This window comes from Cololabis saira, chromosome 22 (genome assembly GCF_033807715.1).
Source record: "Cololabis saira isolate AMF1-May2022 chromosome 22, fColSai1.1, whole genome shotgun sequence".
NCBI classification, from domain to species: Eukaryota; Metazoa; Chordata; class Actinopteri; order Beloniformes; family Belonidae; genus Cololabis; species Cololabis saira.
Genome location: NC_084608.1, coordinates 20,584,558 through 20,599,373, shown reverse-complemented (window position 1 = coordinate 20,599,373; position 14,816 = coordinate 20,584,558). Strand labels below are relative to the sequence as shown.

Here is a 14,816-nt window from a genome sequence, read left to right as displayed (position 1 = left end):
AAACGCTAGTCTACTTGAAAGGTTTAAATAATGGGCATAAAACTGCAACAGCGTTAACTGTGAGATTAGCTTTATCTAACATATTACCGTAAAAGTAATCTCACATGGTCTGAAAAGGGCATGGTTGCGTTTTGAATTGAACTACATACATACAGTACTGGACGATTTAACAGCTTTTTGTGGAAATAAGGGGAGTATAAAGTGTCACAAGTGTGGCGTGGTCACACCAATAACCATTATCAAATAAGATGCTGACATCTTCATCATGTTTTCACATACCTTTCACAGCAGAGGTGTGCCATCTTGCACACTGAGATTTATTAGAAAAGAAAAGGGTGTCTTTATGCTCCACACTGAGTTCATATAAATACACATAATTAAAAGCTTCACATACATTTGTGAAATAATTTTGCTGAATTGTTTAGGTATTCTTGCAGACTCTTTGGAATAAATCTGACACCAACATGCTATTTTACCTTTGCTTAGTATGTGAAATTTTAACAGGGTTTTACTGATAATGATCACTGCTGTTTAAACTGACTAGTCTGAAGCTTGCAGTTATATTTCCCAACATTTTTTGTAAAATGTTTATCTTTGCCGGTTAATCAGCACCATTCTTTCTGTTTTTGTTTTTGTTTTGTTTACTTTTTTAATTCCACGACCAATATAGCTTGACTTTATCCAGTGTCACCAAGGGGCCAACAGCTTCAAATATACAAACCAATTTTCATTGTAACAGTGACTTAATTTGCAAGGAGAATTATTTTGATTAATTCTTTTTAATATCGTGTCCGATAACACTTAATAGTGCTCCCAGACAGGCTGATGAGGTCCGTAAGTCTTCTCTGCCAGTTTATCTGAAATGTGTCGAGTCTGGCTGAGTCATCTCTCATAATCCCTGCTAGACCAGGATGAGTTGTGGAGTGTTGACAGGGTGCAAAGTGCTGAACTGGGAGCTTCTAACATTAGCTCCATCCTAATTCACTGTCCCAGCACGAGAGGCTAATGTTGAATATGATCTTTCTATAAGATTATCCAACTTGTTTTCAGGTTATCTAATTTGCAGAATCAGAGAGAAGAAATTGAGTCATTGCACACTTCTTTTTTGAACACATAAATAGGTTATAATGAGTACCAGTTGATCCGTAGTGAAACTATGTGGCAGTAAAGGTGCACAGTTCTTACTAAGATGTGAATCAGATTTTGTTCATTTGAATTAAAATCACAATTCTCTGATTCTCTCATTTCTTTTTCCCGACAGAAACATTTACAGCTTGCACGTATGTTAAGGAACTGTGTTTTAACATTGAAAGAACAAAATACTAGATTTAAAGGCTTCTAACCACAAAAAAATGTCTTAATTTTCAACCTGCTTAATAAACCTCAAATACCTTATTTTCAAATGTGTTACAGGGAGTCATGCCTCTAGCAAGGTGGCAGATAATGAAGTTGTAACTTTGTGTTGTCTGCAGCTTTAAAGGCTTGGCAGCCCCCTGCGTAACCGCAGTTGTAACTGTTCATTCATTCATTCATTCATTCATTCATTCATTCATTCATTCATTCATTCATTCATTCATTCATTCATTTCCCTTCCTTTCTTGTTTTTCATTACTACCATATTGTAACCTGGTAATCCATTAACCTTATCTTTCTTGAAATGAGTCAGGTATCCCTCCCTTCTGGGTTTTAAAAAAATGTTTATGTCAGCCTGTTTTGTAGCTCAGCCTATGCCAGATGCTTTGTTTCACTGATTGGTGATATGCCTCCTATCCAGTGGTTTCCAAAGGCAGTTTCTTCTGCATATCTTGGCTTTGACCCTGAAAATCCAGCTTAAATCCAGAGAACCAGACTAATTCCTTGTATCGGAGAGTAAAAGAATTAAGATTCCGAGCCAGGCTAATCCTGTATTGTATTTTTTGGTGACATCGAGGTTGTTGTAGACTGTTGGTGTTAGTTCGTGCTGTGGCGGACTCATTGCCCCTCGGGGATAAATAAAGTTTTTCTGAATCTGAATCTGAATCAAATCATCATCTTCAGATACAGATAACCTTGTATAGTGTTATGTTAAAAACTGAAAAAGTTCTACACTTGGGAATGTGCTCTTCTTCTTTTTCTTTTTTTTTTATATGTTAAAAGCACAAGTAAAGTTATGCCCTTGCCTTCACCTCCAGGAACAACACCCCCCCATCTCCCCCCTTGTGTTATACCTATTCCTGCGCCACCAAGTAAATCAGCTCCTCTGTTTAGTTCTGCCTCATTAAACATTGCAAGAGAGTGGCATAAATGAAGAAGACAAATGAGAAACGTGACCAAGTTGTATGAATTAAATGTTCTCCAACACAATTGGAAATTGGCAATCAATTACCTAATTAAAATGCCATAATTTTTCCCACGTCTTGGAGGACTTCATGTGAATAGAAATGATTAAACATGGACCATTATTTTCTTGTCCAGTTCAGTTTCTGATTTTCTTAAAGGGGACCTATTATGAAAAACATGTTTTTTCTTGCTTTAACATATATAAAGTGGTCTCCCCTCAGCCTGCCAACTCAGAGAGGGAGGAAAGCAACCAAATTCTGCAGTGTCTGTACAGCTGCCCGGATGAGCCGTCCAGTGTCATGTGACTTCTACGAGCCGTTCAGATTCTGCTCCTGTCGTTACGTAACCAAAATGCAATTTGCATCGGTTGGCCTCCGATGCGTGAAACCACGCCCACAACTAACTCCGCCGGCCGGAGCTTCCGCCATTTTCTACGCGTCATTCAGGCAGCCAATCAGCACAGAGCCTCATTATCATAGCCTCCGCGCCCACTCAGAATCCCGCATAGATAATGAGGTTAGAGAATGAGATGATAAAGACATGGCTCAGAGGCTGAATTTCTAATTTATTTAGCAAAAAAAATCAAAAGCTTGTTTTTAACTTACATTCAAGGCCTGTTTAAAATAGGTATTAGATGCCATAATAGGTCCCCTTTAATGCAATTTAATTCTGAGAACTATAATGAACAGCCCAAAGTAAAACCATCAGCTAGTTAAAGATAACATCTGCTGCTACCACTGTGCTCTGCTTGCTTTATTTGTAGCCTCCTCTGACTCAAACCTGATGACATTACTAAACCGGACCCTCTCAAACAAACAATAATCTCAGTGCTGTGCATTTGATACGTTTTACAAATGAGGGGAAAAACATATTTATTGTGCCAATGTTGGCCAGAGAGGCCTGGTCAGCCAACGACAGACTAATTCTGATCATATATTGGTCCATACTACTATACCTTAATCTTAAAGTGTCTAATACATCGAGAGATAACACGATTATTTTCATCAGGTGGTGTCAGTATTCAAACTTGACCCAGGTCTCTGTCTTGGTCAGATCATGAAATCCTTACACAGAATGTGCACATCAAAGGCTTGGAGTCTTAAACATGCAGTATATCCCCAAAATCATTAGCTGATTTGTCAAATCTAATGATGAGTACTAGTTGCTTAGTATACCATCCTGTATCTACGGGACCTCTAATGTTCCTAACACAACTTTTGTCGTTTCCTTCAGATTTGCTTCCTCCTGTTCGCTGTCCTTTACATCGTTTCCTACTGCATCATAACCAGATATAAGAGGAAGACTGGTAAGTGTGCTGTTCAATAAGATCTCTGAGAACAAATAGCAGACTGTGCTTTAGTGAAACCAGAACTTGTCTGACAGCATCTGTTACACTCGGTTGAAACTTGTTAAACCTTTTTCACACTAAGATCTAGTAATCGCCTCGTTTATGCCCTGTTTGCTCACAGACAAAGACTGCCATTGTGTTTAGATTGAATGGAAGTCATTGGTAAGAGGGTTTAGGTGCATATGTGAGAGACGACTCCCATGACTATGGATGATCTGGGTCAGGATAAGATGTCCTTTAAGCAATAATTGAGTTTGTAAAGGTTAACTTTCAAGTTGCCATTACTTTAATCTTGATCTCCATTATCTTATTTTCCCTCTCAAACTGGAAGACATCTGAAAAAGTTAAGTCATTTGGTATTTGAGGCCTAAACTTTAAAGCACCTGTTACATCCAAAAACAGTTGGTGATGCAGTGCCAGCAACCTGTATTCACCTGTTACAATTGGAGCTTTAAACATGATGTCATGGCAGTTCCAGAGGGTTTGAGAGGTGCAGAAAGACACCGAGGAAGCAAAGTAGAGGAAGATGTGTGAAAACTTGATGACGGTGGCAGCAAAGAAATGTGGTTTCAGACAACAAGGGCGACCCCCAAAAGATTGAAAGAAATGAGGGGCTGCGCGTGACTTGAGCTATTCCTCAGTTGAAAGCCTTCAAAAAAAAGTATTGTTTAATATTTGGAAAGAGATTAAAAAAACATTTTAATTTGATGACTTCTTTCTTACTTAGCATCATACTTGTTTAATTCTGAAGTGCTTTTTCACTTTTTGTTTTCTCCAGATGACCATGAGGACGAAGATGCTGTTGTCAACAGGATATCGTGAGTGAAAAGCATTTTAGCTCTTTTCTGAGAATTTGTTAATTTGCAAACCAACAAACTATCAGTGATAGAAAATTATGAGGAATTTTTTAAATAATAATATGAACTCCAGCAAGCAAATTATTCAGTTTGAATTTTATTAGATAGAAGAGTGAACATAATTTATTTGCAAGCTAGGTAAATAAACATATTCTGGTTTCAGATGTCACCATTTAGGAAATTTATTTGGATGCTTTTTAATTTTCCCACATTCTATCAGCCGATGAGTATGAATTGAAAAATTGGACTAATTGACAAGAAATTTGAAAAGTGCTTTTACTAATAACCAAATTGAAAGGAAGTATCACTTTTCACCCCTTTAGACAAACGAGGGATGGCTGGTGTGGCTGCATTCATCTTTCCTGCTTAACTAAACGCGGGGAAATGGTACCTAAGGGTACTACACAATGATAAAAAGCATTTTAGGTTAACAAGCTTGCTTCATACAGTGAAGTGGTGACTTTGTGCTGACTCACTGAGCAGATGGTTTGCCCCCCAGGGCCTCGTCTTCACAGCCACTGCCTTTGAACCTTTCATAAACTACAGACCTTTTTCTTTTTTTTGGGTACTATAGCAAACATGGGTGAATGATGAATGGTGATGGAATGATGATGGAAAATATAGACTGGCAGTGAACCAATAGTCCATTGTTATCTAAATGGCTTCTGTTACTGAGTAACTCAATTTTTCACCTTTTTTTTTTTTGCTCTTGTTTAACCCTTTACACCGTTTGTGTAAAGATCAGACCTTGCGTATCTTAGCACCTTTTTTTTCTTTTAAAATATAAAAGTTTTAGCAGACTGCCTGGCATCCACATGACTCCATCTAACTTTATGTCTACTATGTGATGTATTTCTACTGTGTAATGTTTAAATGTCTCTCTAAAGCACTTTATTATAGAATTGTGGTATACAAATAAACTCACCTTGCCTTTTAGAGGAGATCTAAAGTAATAATACTACTATTAGTTATAATAATAAATCTTTCCAGAAATCTTGTGTATGAGAACTCAACTTTTATCTATCAAAATTTGTAACCCTTCATAATAAACCTAAGTGTTTGAAAATTGTTTGTAAACACAGTAAGCAGTAAAAATGTATTTGTGGACAGACTTGCTGCTCCACAGAAATAGTTAATCACTTGAAATGGATCAAACTAAGTGCAATCTGGTCAAAATGTCATTCTCCTCTTCTGTCAACTGAGGTAAAGTGAGCGAGTTAAGGTTTGTAAACCTTGACATCACCATCTTTATTTATTCTTCAAAAAAAGCAGCCAACAGTGCAAAATATTTAATATAGTCCATCTAATAAAATGCTAGACAGAGTATTTTTGATTATGTGAATTATATATTTACTGACACGTATTTGATGTTGATGGTAAAACAACAAGGCAAACCTGGATGCACTTAGCTTATTGAAAATGTCTCAAACATGTTCAATACTCTTCTTTCAAGACACCATAGTGAGGCAGGCAGACTGAACTATTGTGTCAAATACATACAGTACTGACCTTAAATGTTTCAGTGTGTATCATGTTATTTAAAAATTTGAAGTTTACAATCTTTTTACCAACCAAGTAAATGTAAAATGAGCTGATTTTTCTGAATAGTGAATATAATAATTTAATCTTTATTAGACTTAATACTTTAGTTTGTGTTCTCGACTCATTGTTTTTTTTTTTTTTTTCTTTTGCAGATTGTACTTGTGCACCTTCACCCTTGCAGTGTCGGGTGGTGCCGTCTTCCTGCTGCCTTTTTCAATCATTAGCAGTGAGATCCTGCTCTCTTTCCCCAGGAACTATTACATTCAGTGGCTCAATGGATCGCTTATTCACGGTCAGTCGTTCATGCAGTTCACGTGTCTTGCCCATTGTCTGATGGCGATGAAATACTGCTACTCCTGAAATACACAAAATCACTAAATAAATGTGAAATGATTACCATTAACCGTTGAATTAATTTTCCAAAGACGTATTCTTCTTTATATGTGGACCACATGAAGTGTTGAATATGTGCATAAAGCAAATATTTATTTGCATGAGTATTATATTACATCATGTTATCCTGAACTTTCTCTGTAGTTATAATGATGAAATGTCTAATTTTGAGATGTCAAGAACTGATCTTGATCTGATCTCTATTTTAGATGTTATTTACATAGTACACTGTCAAAAAAACAGCGTGTGGACATCTTTGAATTCACTGCTTTTTTGCATGAATCCACCCATCCACACATTAATAATGCAACAGCCTCCTAAGTAGAGGCTCGGACCTCTCTCTACCCGGATGCTCCTCCAGCTCTTCCAGGAGGACTCTGAGGTGTTTCCAGGCCAGCTGACAAATACAATTTCTTGTTTCTTTATTGAACACATCTACTTTAAATATTCACTGTGCTGGAGAAAAAAAAAAGTGAACCCATGGACTACTTACATCCGCTAATTGGAGTTGGTAGGGTGTCCCTGCTCTTCCTGGAAGTGGGCCTCCAACCACGATGACTTCAGTCACAACACAGAATCCTCAATGAGGTTAAAATAAATAAAACAGGTAAAGTCTTAATGACATCTCTGGAACTGGCAAATATCTCTATTCATGAATCTGTAAATCTTTAAACAAGCAGGTTTGTATACTGCTGATAAAAAAAAAACAACCTAAAAAACAACCCCAGGAAAACGCTGTGTGGACTAGTGAAAGAGAAGTGGAATTGCTTGGGAACAGTACACAACCCTTTGTACGGTGCAAACGGGGTGCACTTAACCAGTGCCAGAACATAATCCCATTAGTGAAGTGTGATGGAGGAAGCATTATGGTTTGGGCTTGCTTCCCACTTGCCATCATCAAAGGGAATATGAATTCCTAAGTTACCAAAATATCCACTTGGTCAGGGTGAAGCTTAGTAGAAGATGCACAAGGAAAATTAGGATAAGTATCATAATAAATCTACGAAAGAATGTCCTCAGAAAAGAAAGATCTGTTGTATGGGGTGAACCCCAGACCATAACCTCATATTTGAATCCTCTCAGGAGAAGTATTTACATAAGACATCCTTCAAATGCATCTTTCCTGAATGTTGTGCAATCCAAGGGTTTCCATGAAGTCAAGATCATTTCCAGTTAGTAACTACAAGGCTGAACTTGCTTTTTCCTCCATCACTAAAACCTCAGTGAGTTTGTTCAATAAAGAGATTAGAAAGTATAACTCTGTGTTTTTAGCTTCAGGACATTGTGTTTGTGTTTTCTTGTGTGACTAACATTAAGATCACATGACATTCTATGGCACATTGATGCAGAAAATTGGTTAATTCCAAGGGTTTCGCATAATTGTCCTAACTGTAACCACTGTAACATCTCATGAGGGAAATCTGGCGTCACTGCTGAGTCTGGGTATTTCTGTGTCGACTGCAGAGTACGACCAGGTCAGACTGCCTGCATGTACCAAAGAAACATTAGAGGAACCAGGTTTTAACTATGAATATTGTCATCTGCTGACAGGAGATTTGGGCTGGACCAGTTTGTCATCATTATAATCCCCATTTAGTGAGAAAAAGAAAACAGAGTTTTTCTTTTGGCAAAAAAATTTGATTAATAATTTTGACAAACACAAATACATTTTTACAGACTAAATAAGTTGAGTGGGACTTCAAGTTTAGGAAAACTTAACTCCCGAAGATGCAAAAACCAAGATAAAACATATTTCAGCTATTTGTTAAAACAGTGTTGCTATAGACTTCAATATGTGCAGAACGTTTGACTCCCCCTTCTGGCAGTGAAGGTTAAATTAGAAATTATACAAACATTGTCCATCTCCATTGACCATTTCTTTCTTTTAAATGTTGACATGCATTTAATTCAGTGGTTGACTTACTTTGCATCTGTTGGGGGAGGAGGGGTGTTTCATCATAGATTTCAGTTGTTATTAATAATCAAACACAGTTGCTGGAAGATTAAGCAAACCAGTTTATTTCCTTAAAACCAGTCATGTTGGTTTAAGTCAGGTTATTTAATTTTCTTCAGAATTACATATTATAATATTTATTCAGGATTTATCTGGATGTCATAATACCATAATTCACTTTTTTAATAATTCTGTGGGATGTTCTGACGTCCACCAGGGGGCAGTAGAGACCGTGACTTTAGAAACTTAATCTGACAACAGTTATCAAAGTGCACTTTTTAGCTGCTTTATAAGAATTTGGAAACCCTCCTTCCACATAAGATCTTGCTTTAACTTTAAATGTGTAATTAGTGATTGACGGTGTTTGTATGTGTGGCTTCCTGCAGGTCTGTGGAACCTGGTGTCACTGTTCTCCAACCTTTGCCTGTTTGTCCTGATGCCATTTGCCTATTTCTTTTTGGAGTCTGAGGGATTTGCAGGATCGAAAAAGGTACAAATCCCAAGTGTGTGTGTATATGTATATGTGTGTGTGTATGTATGTGTGTGTGTGTGTGTGTGTGTGTGTGTGTGTGTGTGTATATATATATATATATATATATATATATATATATATATATATATATATATATATATATATATATATATATATATATATAAATAATTATTTTACATTTTATTTATTTGATAATATACTCACTCAATCACTGGAAAAATGATCAACATTTAGTTAATTGTCAGATTTTTTTATTACGTACTTGTTTAATGGAAAAATAATCACTGATATGTAAATTAAACTTAAGAAAGTACTGTATTTATATGTATTGTGTTCTCTGATTTCACTTTTAACATGTATGAAAACTGGTCCTCATGCGACAGATTTTTTTTTTTCTCTGACTAAAACAGCAGCAGGTGCCTCGTATTTGCCCTCTGCTTGACTCACACCACTGACTGTAACTGCCACCGCAGAAAGCTCATTAACCATGAAAGTCTGAATCTGGTCTTCGCCCAGTGCCACATCCTGACAACCCCTTTCAATAAAGCCATAGGCTGCAAACGCTTCAACACTGCTGCATCGGCCCCACTGATTTAAAGCCTGATTCCTTGTCACCCGCTTCCCAGCCCCCTAAAATAAAACTTCAAAAGCACAGGCTAATAATCGAGTTGTAAGGCTCAGCGAACTTCCTCATTTAATTGATTACCCTGAAAAAAAGGAAAAAAAAAAAAGAGGCTGGGGGCTCGTGTTCCAAAAGTCCATAAAGTCGCAGCAACATGACAGGACAATAGAGCCCTGCAAAATGGAGGGGAAAAGATTTACTTTTAATACACCTCTATCCTGTGTCACAGTTTGAAACCTTTCTGGTTTATGTCCCTCCTGGCAAAAGCACATAAAAATTAGTCTGTACTGTAGTGTATGGCCAGTTCTCTTTTTTTTTCTCTCTCTCTTTCTCTTCCTCTCGGTCACTAATTTATTTCTGTTGGATTTCTTCAGTAGAGAGTAGGCTCTGATGTATAGGAAGCAGGTTGAGGGCCTCTTCACATTTCTCCTTTTTGTTCTTTGTCATTTCAGCAAGACCTTTTTCTCACTGTGTCGCCTCTATAAATTTGCCCAGAGGAAGAGCTGTTCAGTGTTGAGCTGCACCTCTGCATATTATTTTAGGAATGGAGAAAATTCCAGGTGACACCCCTGTTGGAATAAAAGAGTTGAGCTGGATAAAGATTGAATAACATGAATGAGATCGAGAAGAATGTAAATCTTATAATTAGATATTATCCGTTTATTAAATAACTTTATTAGACCACATTTTCATGAGGTTTTATGTGGCATTTTAACCTTCTGGGCTAATGTAACGCTGCAAGTTTCCTCTGACTGCGGAAATGAAGCGAATGATGAATTTCAGCCCTAACGCGGAAAGTCAGCCTTTTCATGTGGCTGTTTACTTTTGACGATGTACTAAAAGATGCCAACAGAATAAGGATGAAAATGTGGATGCTTTTTTTTTTTTTTTAATGTTGCATTTTAATGTTCAACTCTTTAGAGGCTCTGTCACCTATTTGATTAACTGTTTCACAAATTGTCCAAATTGTGGATGAACCAGAGGGACTCAGGGTCTTGATGTCAGACGTTATGATCTGGCTTTATTTGCTGCTGTAAAAGGTCTCCCGGTTTACGACTGTATTCCCAAATCATTGCAGAAGAGCATCACTTAGGGCTGCTAAAAGTTGTTGTGTAATTTCTTTCCTTCTTTTTTCGAAGATTATCACATTAAGACACATTTATATTGTCGGGGTAGTTGCACAATTATATCTTGCATATGACAGTTCCTAACTCCTAGGTTCTATCTCTGTGGGCAATCCAAGCTTTGGGCTTAATTACATATGTTTACTTTTATAGCTTTATGAATCTAAGTTTGCTGTTTGTAAATAGTTTGTAATAACCGTCTCCAAACCACCAGTAGATGGCACAGTAATAATGAGAGCCGTTCACATCATCCTGATAGAGATGATCAGCATGTTCTAACAAGGACGATAAAACAACTTAATTTAATCCAAGAGATGTGAATCATCTTGAGAAAATTTCAGTTGGATATCTTGAAGTTGTATTTGCGCAGAAGCAATTGGATGATAAGGGGAAAAAAGAAAGAAAAGACCAGAAAGCTACGACCACAACAAGCTCTCTGTCCACTCCTGGTATTGTGTAGGGTTTGTTTTTGTGTCCTGCTGAGTCCGAGTCAAGGATGATGAAAAGTATGCAAAGTTAATAAAGTTTTTCTGAAGCAGTGGGTTTTCTATGAAGATGCAATATAAAATTTGGCAAGCATGCATTTGCAGGGAATGGTCTTTTGCTCCTACCCGGTATTGAAATGTGTTTGATCCTGAAACGAGTTGGAACGAGTCTGACCCCATGACTGACCCAGCGAAGGGCCAACAGGTTTCATCTGGTAGTTAAAGAAACTCCTCATCAATCTCATCCTAAGCCGTAACTCGCTGATGATGAGAAGTGTGTTTATTGTGGTGGAGGAGGAGGCAGAGGGGAGAGAAAACATCTCGTCAAACAAACCCGTTTGGTGTTACTAAGATACTCGTCTTTGTTGGAGCTCCACAATGGAGGCCTGGATATTTATTTCAAATCTCCTGCACATGCAGACATTTTTCCCAGGCCTTCTCTCTGGCAGGGCCAGCCGGAGAATATAAAGTGGTGTTTACATACCTTCCTTTAAGGTCACAGTGTCTCCCTAAAGCTGCCTGTTACAATGTACGTTACCGCAGCAACATATTAGCTTGAGCTAGGAATTTTAAAAAGAACAAGTGAGATTTTCCCTTCCTCTCATGACTCATTTTTTTTTACTATGTGAAAAGTTTTGGAACTCGACTGGTTTGGGACTGAATGTTTAGTTGTTTCGCTTGGAGAAAGAATACGTTACGTGGAGCGGGTAATACCATTTCATCTAGGTTACGCAATTGATATAGAGTCTGGTGATGGTCTGGTCGGTGTATTTGGCCCCATCCTATTGTCTCAAAAGAGTGATAATCTATCCTAAGTTATTATTTGAGTACTTTCGTATGGTAACTTTTAGGTATCAAAAACTGATGCTGCTGCAAGAGAGTAAATACAATGTAAACAAATACAATGTAGAAAAGATGCTTGCTTATGTGTCGTTACTGCTAGTAGAACTTGGAGTGATTTGAATGATTCGACTTAATACTACTCCTTTTTTTATTTTCCTGTGTCATTGGGGCTTTATTAAGAAGTCTAAAGAGTCTTTTGAAGTTCATTGCACAGCTATATAGGGGAGTCTCCCTCTTTTTCTGCTTTCTGTCTTTGACACGGCCATTCCACTGTGGCTGACTGGTTGAAGGATACGCTAATAAGGTCCCTGAGCATCTGGCATGTCTTTAGCAAAGAGAGCAGTCTTTTTTTTTTTTTTTTTTTTTTTCTTTGCCAGGGAGTGAAAAGGGCCCTGCCCCCTTCCTCACTTATTACACTCTTGGCCCTTGTTGCACGCTTCCCTGACAGTCGGCAGAGGGATGGTGCGCGAGATGATCTCTGCCACCACCTGCTGACCTGCTATGGATTGATGGCAGCAGCAAGGAAGCTCCTGTGCAACTCTCCTCCTTTATCAGATTTTTCAACTCTTTTTTTTTTTGTCAGGACTACCCTACACCTTTGCAAATATCTCTTACACCTTTCTGGCACTGAGTTCAGCTTCCAGAGGGAGAGAGAGTTGTGCTTCATGCAGCACAGGCAAGAAGGAAAGCTTGCAAAATGTTTCTAGTCCCTTTTTTTTTTCTTTGTAATTGGGTGGATTTGGAGGTGTGTGTGTGTGTGTGTGTGTGTGTGTGTGTGTGTGTGTGTGTGTGTGTGTGTGTGTGTGTGTGTGTGTGTGTGTGTGTGTGTGTGTGTGTGTGTGTGTGTGTGTGTGTGTGTGTGTGTGTGTGTGTGTGTGTGTGTGTGTGTGTGTGTGTGTGTGTGTGTGTGTGTGTGTGTGTGTGTGTGTGTGTGTGTGTGTGTGTGTGTGTGTGTGTGTGTTGCATGTATGTTTGATTCTGCAAATGAACTTGTCACTCTTCACTCAGACCACTCCACACATTTCTTGGAAGTCTCTCCAGTATTGTACAAGCAGATCTGCAGTTAACCAGCCCCTCGCTCTACGCTGGTGTGAGGATCAGGGGATGCTGAATATTTTAGAGCTGTTATATTTAGAGGTAGTTACACATTTAGAACAGCAAGAATAGAAACTTTCAGCGGGCACTCTGGATGCCAAGGCACACGTCTTTTTCGTTAGTTTTTTTTCCCCTTTTTTTCTCGCTGCCTTCGCCGGTTGACAGTTTAATCTTTTGATCACTGATGATGACTCAGTTGAACTTTTCTTATTTATAAACCAAAGTTTCTTCCTTGCCTTTTATGATTGGGAACAAAGGTTTAAATTTTCCCCTTCCAAGAATAAGTACGTGCTGACAGAACTATGAATGTGCAATGTCATGGATGTAGATGGATCAGTTAAACCGACTGGGCCTTTCAATTCAGTGTCCTTTTTCTGATTTCCAGCACTGTCTGACACAGTGGATGGCTCCTCCAGAAAGGCAAGAAATGATAGTAAAAGGGGTGACAAGCACCGCCTTTGCCCTAAATGATCTGAATGTGGAATGATTTGAGGCTTATAAATGATTAAGAGGGCTTTCTAAAGGGAATATACCTTCAGCATGGGATGGACAGCCTGTTAAGGTGGACTGGTGTGCTCGAGTGGACACACGTCCTGCCTGTCGGTTTGACTTGTTCCGATGCATCCTTAAGAGAGCGCGTGTGGGACGTGGCTGAAGTCCCTGAAAGCATTCCTCTCACCTCTTTTACCTCTGGGGAAGCAGATATGCTCAGACGTTCATTCCTCTCCTCCTCGGTCGCCCTCTGTTGTTCCCTTTCTTTCTTTCTCTCACTTCCTTCTCCTTGTTTCTACCTCTATTTTTTTTTCTTTTAATCAGCAGTATCAAGCATTTCCCCACTGCATAGTTGAACATGGCTGCAAGATGCTGGATAATACCAATCATGTAACGTGCTAAGAGCATCGGTGCATAAATGGACAACTGAACAAACTGAAGCTTCCCAGCTTTGTGGATATATTTGAAATAAATATTCATCTGCATGACACATGAACTTCCAGTTTATCGTGGTATAATAACAAACATACAACAATTGGTCCTCTTTTTTTATTTAGATCTTTTAGTTTTTATGCAGAGTAAATGTCCCTCTGACATTATCTTTAAATTGTCTGCAGTGTCCACATTAACCACATTGGGGCACTCTACACCGTGTCCATTTGCCTCTTTGTGTGCTAGAAAATTCTTCCCTCACTGAGGCTTCTCCAGAATAACACTGTGAGAGGAGGTGAGAGGCATGTAATTGCTCAGTAATAACAAAGGGATGTTGCAGGGGATTTTCACCACTGAATAATCCCACATTCTTACATTGCTGTTGTTTAAGCTCAATAGATCAGTGAACTTCAGTATGTTACGTTACACTTCTTGAATAGGTGTCACTAATGAATTATGATGAATTACAGTTTCCTGCACAAGAGCTTGAAAATGGTAGAAAAGACAACAGTGACATGACTTGAAAGGCAAATACTAAAGGACATGTTGTTTTGAAATGGTGGTGAATCACAAGTAACTTTACCATCATTTAATCTCCAGATTTGAAAACCATTTCCACTTTATCAAGTGGCGTTATGATTAATGGGGAACTTTCAAAGAAGGGACCCCCTTCGTGTACTTGTTGGCAAATACTGAACAGCAACCACACAGCCATTATGTTAGTTGGTAACAAATTGCTCACATGTACCCAATTTAAACGGCATTGAAAAAGCAGAGAACCCCCGTTATCCCATGCCTGGCCGCCGAGCTGACATGT

The 14,816-nt window shown here is 38.4% G+C and overlaps 1 protein-coding gene across 1 annotated transcript in view; it reads left to right on the top strand.

The window, feature by feature from the left end:
- Positions 1-14,816, top strand: part of lmbr1 (limb development membrane protein 1) — a 41,215-nt gene that overhangs the window by 3,019 nt on the left and 23,380 nt on the right. Inside the window, exons 2-5 of the mRNA XM_061713135.1 lie at positions 3,553-3,625; positions 4,446-4,485; positions 6,219-6,358; positions 8,800-8,903. Coding sequence (XP_061569119.1) covers positions 3,553-3,625; positions 4,446-4,485; positions 6,219-6,358; positions 8,800-8,903 — 357 coding nt within the window. The remainder of the gene's footprint in view (positions 1-3,552; positions 3,626-4,445; positions 4,486-6,218; positions 6,359-8,799; positions 8,904-14,816) is intronic.